The sequence below is a fragment of the Danio rerio genome, chromosome 4 (assembly GCF_049306965.1).
Source record: "Danio rerio strain Tuebingen ecotype United States chromosome 4, GRCz12tu, whole genome shotgun sequence".
In the NCBI taxonomy this organism is placed as follows: domain Eukaryota; kingdom Metazoa; phylum Chordata; class Actinopteri; order Cypriniformes; family Danionidae; genus Danio; species Danio rerio.
Genome location: NC_133179.1, coordinates 70,754,374 through 70,765,000, shown reverse-complemented (window position 1 = coordinate 70,765,000; position 10,627 = coordinate 70,754,374). Strand labels below are relative to the sequence as shown.

Here is a 10,627-nt window from a genome sequence, read left to right as displayed (position 1 = left end):
ACACTGACGAATGGAAAAGAAACAATAGTTTCTGCTTCTCATTTGACAGTAATCCCTCGTAATCAGTTGTTTTAGTATGTCAAATGTTTCAGCATGCCAAAAAGGTTTTAGTATGGTTTGTGTTTATGCAGGTGAGACAAGCTAATCGACAAGAGGAGGCACCATTAACGGTCCACACACCATACTAATCAAGCAGTACACCTGTTTATGGCTGGTACACACAGCTGATATCAATTATCACAATAATATTCAATAATCATCAATCATACTCATGAACATCATTAATCGAAATACAACAAAATTGCATAAAAGGCGTAAAATGCGAAATAAAGATGAGTAATAAGGATTACACGAATAAAAGACAGATAATGAAACCCCAAGCAGGTTGATGTTAGTATATACAACCTCAGAGATGTGCCATCATTTTCCTCTTCAAAGACTGGGGAGCCCTTTGCAGTCACATTGGAAAACCAACACGTGTGTCCGAGAATGCCAGGCGATGTGCACTTATCCCTCGGCTCAGCAAGAAACCCTCACCTTTGTAGTCAAAAGAGTGAGTTGATCAGGCCGACCTTCTCTCTCCGCTAGGTGCACATTATTTCTGATTGCAAAGCACAGATTTGAGGTTTGTAGAGTCAGCATGAGTATCAGACAGTCAATATTCTACCTCCTGTAATTTGGAGAAAGATAACCGGAAGGTCCCTTCTCTGGTCATGCTTTAGGGTCAATATTTTACCTCCTGAAATTTGGAGAAAGGTGTGAAGTTTAAGGTCGTGAGACCCTTTTCTGTTGGTTTGGTCGTTCGTTGAGTGCAACAGGAGAAAAAAAAAAAAAAAAACCCATTTCTTACACCAGGGGATGTCCTCAGTTTGCTACTAGCACATCTGAGCAGTGAATAATTATTTTAACATGTCCTAATCTAATCATGGGAATGCTAGTTGGTGTAGTGGAATTAAAAACAGCAAACAATTTCCCCCTGCATTTTCAAAGGAGGAATCACAGACTCTGAAACTATGCTGGAATCTTGAGGTACTTTTATATAGGGATGCACCGATATAGATTTTTTGGCCGATACCGATAGCCGTTATGTATAGGCCGATATTTATAAATATTTCAAAATGATATATTTTTATACAGCAAACTTAAAAATAAAAGATTGGACTGCTCTTATGAACTAAATAGTCTGTACTCAAAGCAACAAAGCTATAACTTCAAAATTGCAAGGTGATTATAGACCTATATTCACCATTTCACATAAATCAGCATGCAAAAAATACATTACTTCCTTTTCTTCATAGCAAATTAACATGCAACTTGACTGTTGCATAAAATTAATAAGGTTAAATAACAAAATAGGATTTAATCAACAAGCAAGTTAAATATATTTAAATAAGATGAAAATGAAAGCACTAAGGACTGAAACCAGCTCAAATGTTCTTGAATAAAACGTGTTACAGTGATGTACACATGTACAAATATGTCATGTTCGAAAAAGCCTTTTTTAGAGGTGTTTTGACAGTTCAGAGCCACCGTACAAGCCAACAGCTAAATATATAAAGTACGTTTAGAAAATGTGGCACAGATTCATCCTATTTGGCGTTTTGGATTCTTTTGAACATGAAGCTGCTGCTTGTCAATCAGACAACACTTCTGCGCTCGTTCTTGCTGTCAATTACGGTAAAAATGATCGATGAAAAGTTTATGATAAACCGCTGAGTTTTACTCAACTGTAGAGGCAGAGTTGCCATCAGAGTCAGATTTTCATACAAACCTGCATTGAGCTGACTTTATGGCAAACACAGAGCTGAATAGAAAGACAGAATGAGCCGCTGGTCGAGAGCCTCTATGACTGGATTCACCTCTCCCCCGTGCTACAGTGTGTGTGTGCGCGCGGTGACAGCTCGCGCGCTCGTCATAATCAATGTGAATATTCCGATCAAACTGAATACATCTTACATCAACAACACATGACAAGCAACGCGTTAATAATAACAAATAATCAGATTACAAACAACCGTTTTGTTTACACGTGTTGTAAAATGTGCGGGTCCAGCTGCAGTTTGGGTGTGTGTGTGAAGCGAAGAGGGAGAGGAGCGGTTTTTGGGCAATGATTTTAGGTGACTGATTTGTTGTACTACACGGAAAGTAATAAATATTTTGGACCAAGTTACATGTATCCTCGTTCATTCACCAGCGCAGCACGCAGGTCTGTACATTACGTAATTTATCGGCTTAAAGATATCGGCCTAATTTAGACATCGGATCGATAACGATAATCTTAAAAATAGCATTTATCGGCCGATAACGATATGGCCGCCGATATATCGTGCATCCCTACTTTTATATTTATATTATAGTTTGTTAGCCCGGGCTGAATAGCTTTCAGTGAATTTTCATCATTTGCCATGGATTAACACTTGTTTTCTAGATAGTCTTGGATTAATCTTTGTGAAAAGGGCTTAACATCAAGCAGAGCTTCTCCACAATGTCGTCTGTAGCGTTACATTGAAATTTATATTTCAAAACACTCACTCACTGACTGCCGTTGTCTTTCATTTTCACTTGCTGTGACAACTGAACTGAAGCAGTTTTAGTTCACCAGAACGGCATCGATGTTAAGCTGCTTCGACACTATATAAACTCTTTTCACACTTCTAGGTTTCTTTGTAGAGGAAGTCGTCATAGTTGGGAAAACTCAGGCCCCGTTTACACTAGTGCGTTTTAGTTTTAAAACGGCGTTTAGGTCAAAAAGATCTGCGTCCACTCTAGCGTTTCTGAACATATCTCCGTCCACACTACGCCACCAAAAACGTATATCACGTGACCATTCGCGCACTCTTGGCGTGCGCGTTCTAGTATAAACAGGAAGCATGTGTCTCGCTCGGCATTTGGTTATTGTTAGTCAACAAACGCCGGTTGAACAATGAACGCGATGGCAAAGAAAGCAAGAGAGGTATTTTTGTGGACAAACGATGAGGTTGAGTTGTTACTAAACGTAACAAATGAATACCTGCACAATGGCGCCTAAAACAGACAATAGTGCAAACAACGCTCCCATTTCTGTGTCCATGTTGTTGTTTACAGTGAAGGCTGGTCTGCTGTCTTCCGGTAGCGTTAAAGCCATGTGTTATAGTCATGTGATAGGGGCTTGACGAATAAGGGAAGGATACGCAATGACACAAAAGCCCCAATCAGCTAGCGAATCTCAGCAGCCCCGCCTCCGTTTTCAGATGTCTCCGTTTTCCCCATCCACACTGAGACGGAGGAGCAGCTTTTCAGAATGAAAACAGCCTCTCCAGCGTTTTCAAAACACTCCATTTTCGGCGCTCGAAAACTCTGGTGTAGTGTGGACGGATGGCGTAACCGTAGCATAACTTATACGTTTACAAACTAAAACGCATTAGTGTAAATGGGGCCTTAGAGAGCAATGAATGGCAGAGTACAAAAAATATATTTTTTACAATCTTATTTGCACAAATAATAAAAGAAAAACTCCACAATGGTGTTATCAAGACTTTAAGAAAAAGGAAAAAAAATCGTGAGACCGATAACGACAACCAGTGACGAGAATAACGTCAAATTTACTGTCCTGTCCTCGCACAAGCAGTAATTAGTTTTTTGTAATTTGAAGAAAAGATGATACAATACACACATAAACACATATAAATGTTTCAAAAGACATATTAAAAACTTTTAAAGGATTTAAGATGCTGATAACCTTTAAACCGTTTCATAACAGCCTTGCGAAAAGGGTCAATTGTTTATATAACACTATCCACTTTAGGTCGTGACCTTTGGATTAGAGATCTGCGCAGGACTAAATTTTGAATCCCGCTCCCACCAGGTTTTAGCCCGAACCCGAACGCTCCCGCTTATATTCAGCATTTGTTGTCCCGCTGCTCGACCCGCCCCGTTTCCTACCCACCACGCCCGATCCCGCTAAAGAGCAGGGGGGAGAACAAAATCTAAATCCACCCAGCTATACAGAGTCCAGACTATAACAAGCTGTCTGTATAAACACACACAGACAAAGCTCTCTCTCTCATTCGCGCACACAAACACACACACACACACGTTTGTTTAAGTGTAAAGTGGGGACATTACATAGGTTTCCATTCATTTTATACTGTCCAAACCGTATATTATATTGCCCCCACCCCACCATTAAACCCAACCATCACAAGAGACTGTGTGCAGCTTTACTCTCAGATTAAACTCATTCTGTTGGATTTGTAAGCTTTTTGAGAAACAAGGACGTCTCATATTTCACCTCCTTTTTGTAATACCTGTGTCATACCCATGTCATTATACAGATTTGTGTCCTGTTATGTCACAAAAACACGTACACTCACACACACACACACACACACTCTCACACACCTCTCATTCGCGCGTGCGCACACACACAGCAACGAACAAACAAGCTAAACACAGCATCGTGCTGTTTCAGTCACACACATAATGTTACATAAGCGTGCTCGGGAGTCGGGAGCGATATTGCGAGACGGCAATAGCACATGAAACTAAAATTATGACTTTTTGAATAGTGTAGAGTATAAATGAGTGCATGGAGCCACCGTTCGTCTGCTTTCATTTGAGGAGGCACGCGTTCTGTTGTCGGCTGCCAGAAGGCATATGTTTTTGCATATGACAAATGTTCTGTTTATTTTCCTCAGACTGGAATGATGCACGCTAGATGTGTGATTTATAGTCAAGGCTATGTTTACATATTCACTTGTACTTTTACATGAGATACGAATATAGCTTTAGGGGAAGACCAGGCCAAAAAATAATAAACAAAAATATCTTTGTTTACTACCTCATCTAAATCAAAGAAAAAGAAAATACAGCAATTACTTACCTAACTCCCTTTTCCCAAAACAACCACAAATGTATAAAAAAAAAACCAAAGGTGGTGATGTCAATCTCCCTACTTCTCACAGTTATTTAAAAGTGTTTTATACTATGTTAGCGCAATTCTTAACACCATTCTTAGAAACGAATAAGCAAGAGTAAACTTTTTTTGTTGTTGTTCAAATCTTTTTATTAACATTTTGGTCAATAAAACATCAATTTCAAAAGTATTTGAAAAACAGAGACAAATGATCTTTGCTCCAACAGAGCCCCCCCACCCCACAGCACCATTTATAAACAATATGTTATGCCTATTTTTAATCTGTTTTACATTCTGTCGCAATATATACATACATACAATAATTCAATTCAATTCAATTCAGCTTTATTTGTATAGCGCTTTTACAATGTAGATTGTGTCAAAGCAGCTTCACATAAATGGTCATAGTAACTGGAACAGTGTGGTTCAGTAACTGGAACAGTGTGGTTCAGGTTTTAGTGTTTAAGTTCAGTTCAGTTTAGCTCAGTTCAGTGTGATTTAATCATTACTGAGAGTTCAAACACTGAAGAGCCAATTCATCGATGCGTAGCTCTACCAATCCTGAACCATGCGAGGCAGTGGCGACAGCGGAGAGGGAAAAAAAACTTCACCTGATGGGAGTGAAGAAAAAAAAACAATACAAATAGACAAAAGTTCCATTATATGTTCACTCATCTATTGTACATATATACGCACACAACGAGTTACAATAGGCTTAGCAAATGTAAAATAAAGAAATAAAATAATTTAGATATAAATTAAAATGGAGGGGAAAAAATGTGAGAAACACATAAACAATGGTCAAACTGAAAAAATTAAGTTTGGATCCATTTGTTTTATATATGTCAACACTGGCTGCCAAATAAGATGAAATTTTTGACTGCAACCTTTGGTGGAGTACCGAATCTTCTCCATTGTAAGATGGTACATAAGGTCCCTAATATAATGATTAAAAGTTGGAGGAAATTTGTCCTTCCATTTGAGCAGTATAAGACGTCTTGCAATTAATGTTGAAAAAGAAATCATGCTTTTGGTATTATTGTCTAAACCGGGATCTGTTATTAAACCAAATATTCCTGTAACAGGGCAAGGGTCACTTGTTACATGTAAAACATTTGAAAAAAAAATTAAATATTAATTGCCCGAACTTGGTAATTTTAGATCATGACCAAAACATGTGTGTGTGATTAGCTATTTCTACGTCACATATATTACATAGGGGATTTATAGTTGGTGAAAATTTTGCTAATTTTGCTTTTGTCCAATGAAGGCGATGGACCACTTTAAACGGAATAATTGTATGTCGCAAACAAATTGAAGTTGAATAAATCTTATTTATAATGTCTTGCCAAATTTCCTCAGAGAGGGTCAACTCAAGTTCATTTTCCCGTTGTTGTTTCGACTTTGTTACTGAAGTTAGATTTTGTGAGGAGATAAAAGAGTAAATCACACCTATATTACCTTTGAGAACTGGATTGGTTTTTAAAATGGTGTCAAGTAGTGTTTCTGTAGGTAAAGTTGTAAAGTCTACTGTATTAGAAATCATAAAACTGCGGATCTGTAAATATCTAAAGAAATGTGTTTTAGGGATATTGTATTTTGTTCTTATTTGGTCGAAGGACATGAAATTGGAATCGCTATATAAATCGTTCAGTGTGGTCAGCAAGAGTAAACTTACGAATTAAAATCGAAAATTAAATGAAAACAATCACAAAAGTAATCACACTCTTAACATTTCTATACATATTTGAATCTCTCTGGCGTAGTGCTCAAAGTGCCTCATGAGGGCGCACAAAACTAAAGTGCGAAGGGTAACAAACAGGTCATTAGCCACATTTCCACTATCGCGCATTAAGCGAGCATGCCTGGGCCACTTGCGTTTTCGCTGTCACTTCCGGGGCCTGATCGGGCCAAAGCAGGGCTTTATTTATTCTCTTAAATAAAGTGTCATATAGCCTAGGGAAAATGATATGTTTTAGGTCTGTCCGGAGCATTTGGGCCTACGGCATTTGTCAAAGCAAGGATGTTGTAAGTTATAAAATACATCTTATTCCGAGTTATTACCGGACAATTTCTGTGGTTTTATATTATGGATGGTGCGCTGGGTCATCACTCCGTTAGTGGCGAGACTACTTGATGCCAACAGTCGCTCGGCAAGTAAACAAATATAATGAATGAAAACACATAGGCCTGTGCGTATAGACATATCATGTAATGCTGTACAGGAACATTTCGGTTGTTTTCATTTTAGTTGTGATGGTGTGCCTTATCTGCCTGACTGATTCCTAGCCCGACAGTGGAAACTCAACATGATTTCAGCCTCACTGCTCATGCTCCTGGGCTATTGGCACGGCCCAGCCCGATAAAACTTGTCCGACAGAGGAAATGCGGCTATTGTGGGACAAAAGGCCTGGTTCAGTGCTCCACGCGTCCTTAAATTTAGGGTAGATAGAAATGAGAACCGATCAAATCCATCATCAAATTTTCTCCAGGAATCGCCTTCCTTTAAACAAAAACATAAACGCACAGAGAGAACAGCATAGATTCAAACACATTAACCAAAGGTCGTAACAGTAGACATCATGTAATGATTGATTGCAAAGCTACGTGTACTCTGCCATATTTGTTACCCACGACACATCAATCTGACACGGACTGTCGTAACTGACAATGCAAAATGTGTAATCTAAACTGGGCTTTAATGCAGGTTTGTTCTGAAGTGATTCATCTGGGGTTAACTTGTGTTTCTCTTCATGGCCTAGACGCAATGGAGATGAAAGAGGAAAATGAAGCACTAAATCAAGCGGAAGAGAAATACGAATATGGGAAACGCAGGGGTTTTGTAACTGGAGAAAACTCTTTTAGCTGCCCGCAACTGACTGACAGCGCAAACCGAGAACCAACGACGACAAGAGTCGAGAAGCCTTTCACCTGCGAACAGTGTGGAAGAGGTTTCCTGAAGAACGCCACCCTTAAAGGACACATGCGAACTCATACCGGAGAGAAGCCGTTTTCCTGCCAACAGTGCGGAAGCAGTTTCTCTCAGAAAGGGACGCTAACCAGACACCAGAGAGTTCACACCGGAGAGAAGCCTTACACGTGCACACTGTGCGGAAAGGGCTTCACAGCCGTAGCAAACCTTACCTACCACATGAACATTCACGCCGGACTGAAACCCTTCACGTGCGAACAATGTGGAAAGAGCTTCAGGCGCAAGAAAACCCTTAGCTGCCACATGAAGGTCCACTCAAGAGAGGATTGTTTCATATGTCATCAGTGCGGCAGGAGTTTCCCAAACATAAAATGCCTCGACACCCATGTGAAAATCCACTCCGGAGAGAAGCTCTTCGACTGCCAGCTGTGCGAGAAGAGTTTCCGATTCAAAGTAGGTCTGAAGTCCCACATGAGAATCCACACCGGAGAGAAACCTTACACCTGCTGTCACTGCGGGAAGGACTTCAGATTCAGTGTGAGCCTTAAAACCCACATGAGACTTCACTCCGGAGAGAAGCCCTACGCGTGCAGCCAGTGCGGAAAGAGCTTCAAATATAAAGCAACGTTGAACGCACATATGAGAGGTCACACCGGGGAAGAAAGCCCCCACGTCTGCAAACTGTGCGGGAATAGCTTCTCGCAAAAGGGAAATCTTAAGATTCACATGAGAGTTCACACTGGAGAGAAACCCTTCACCTGTGATCAGTGTGGGAAATCTTTCACGCGGAAAGAGTCTCTTAACTACCACACACGGACTCACTCGAGAGAGCGCGGTTTCAAGTGTCGTCAGTGTGGAAAGTGTTTCCTGTACAGGAAGAATCTCGCCAGGCACTCAATCACCCACTCCAGAGAGAAGCCGTTCATCTGCCCTCAGTGCGGCAAAGGTTTCAGGTTTAAAGGAAACCTCGAGGTTCACATGAGCGTTCACGCTGGTAAAAAAACATTTCAGTGTCGTAAGTGCAAGAAGAGGTTCACACATCGGAAAGATCTGAAGTGTCATCTGAAAAGGCATTCTGCAAAGAAACTGCAGTCTTCTGAGTCTGGGAAGAGGCTCGGAAAACAGCGCGGGTTCAACAATAACCTGCTCGATCACTCGGAGGGAAGCTCGTTTGATTGTGGCAAGTGTAATGAAACGTTTAGTTTGGCTTCACACTTACAGACGCACATGAAAAGTCACGCAGGTGTCCGACCTCATTTGTGCTCCTTATGTGGGAAGAGATTTCAATGGCTTAGACATTTCAAATGTCACCAGATAATGCGCGTTTGTCGGAAATCAAGGCTACGTTCTCGCTGTAGATGAATGGAACCAATAGGATTTTCTATTTAAAAACTGCGTGTGTTTTTTTTTTGGTTAAGTTTACATGACTATAAATGTGGGAACTGTTAGATGCTCATCCCTTAAAGGTCTCGAACTCAGTTCCTGGAGGGCCGCAGCTCTGCAGTTTTTCTCCAACCCTAATCCAACTAATCATGGTGTTCAAGACTACTAGACACTGCTAGATCAGCTGTGCTTGATTAAGGTTGGAGCTGTGCAAAGCTGCGGTCCTCCAGGAGTTGAGTTTGAGATCTATACCTTAAAGGAATAGCTCCCTCATCCTCCACATACAGCAGCGGTCCGAAGTCATTCAGATTTCAGAAAAGGAACCAAAAACATTGCCAAAACAGTCCATGTGGCTTCAGTGGTTCAACTGTCCTCACACAAAGCTCCAAGAACACATTTACCAAACGACTTTGTTTGCCTATATCGTCTCTTCCACATCTTCTCGTACAGATGATATAAATGAGCAAAGTTGCATTGACAGTTTTTATGTGTTTAATGTTGAATCTCTGAAGCCACATGGATTGTTTTGGCAATGTTTGTGGTTCCTTTTCTGTATGTCAAACCTCTCAGGGCCAGTGGAGGATGAGGGAGCTCTCGGAGTTCATCGGAAATATCTTTATTTGTGTTCAGAAGATGTACGAAGATCTCATTGAGGGCAAGTAATAAACAAGACTTTTCGATTTTTGGGTGAACTAACCCTTTAATGCAAACATATCAATACTATGTTGATGTACAATTTCTAAGTGTAAATAAGCATAATCGGAGAGTGTAAAACGTTTGTGCTCTGAATTTCTGTTCTTTAATGTGAAATAGCCAATAAAACACGCTTACTGAGAACTGTGCTGAATCCCGGATAATCAAATATAAAAAAACATGAAACATTAACAAAAGGCTCTCTCTAAAGTCATCGTGTATACTTGGATAGCTGTGAGCTTTTATGTATTAAGGCTCACTCTCACAAGTCTTATCAATTAAATATCTTAGCCAAATGTTGTCACTTTCATATATCTCATATTCTCATGATTTAATTCAACTTGTAGGCTTATTAAAAGCCATTACTGTACAGCAGGGGTGTCCAAACTCGGTCCTGCAGGGCCAGTGTCCTGGAGAGTTTAGCTCCAACCCTAATCAAACACACCTGAATCCGCTAATCAAGCTCTTCCTAGACATACTAGAAACTTCCTGGCAGGCCCTCTAGGACTGAGTTTTTTCGAACTTTTTTCACCAAGTACCACCTCGGAAAAAATGGTCTCTCCAAGTACCACCATAATGACCAGTATTGAAATAACGTAGCGTAGATGGTCAAATTAAGCAGCTACAGCACTGCACAGTTCAAAAACGAAGCAGAGTCCTATTCATTCAACAAAATGATATTCCATACAAAATGTGAAGCTGATCGTTCGGTTTTTATCACATGA

General features: G+C 40.3%; 1 protein-coding gene across 9 annotated transcripts in view; it reads left to right on the top strand.

Moving 5' to 3' along the window:
• The window catches only part of LOC101885996 (uncharacterized), a 14,396-nt gene extending 4,350 nt beyond the window's left edge, over positions 1-10,046 (top strand). For 2 of the 9 annotated variants that reach the window (XR_012402538.1, XR_012402540.1), the window contains exons 3-4: positions 7,657-9,249; positions 9,726-10,046. Coding sequence is in view for 2 of the 9 variants with exons in the window: in XM_005165008.6 (XP_005165065.1) it covers positions 7,657-9,188 (1,532 nt within the window). In the remaining 7 variants the exon portion in view is untranslated. Of the gene's footprint in view, positions 1-7,656 lie in introns of all 9 variants that reach the window. The other 7 variants (XR_011011350.2, XR_012402539.1, XM_005165008.6 and 4 more) reach the window with 5 other exon arrangements.
• Positions 10,047-10,627: the final 581 nt, after the last annotated feature.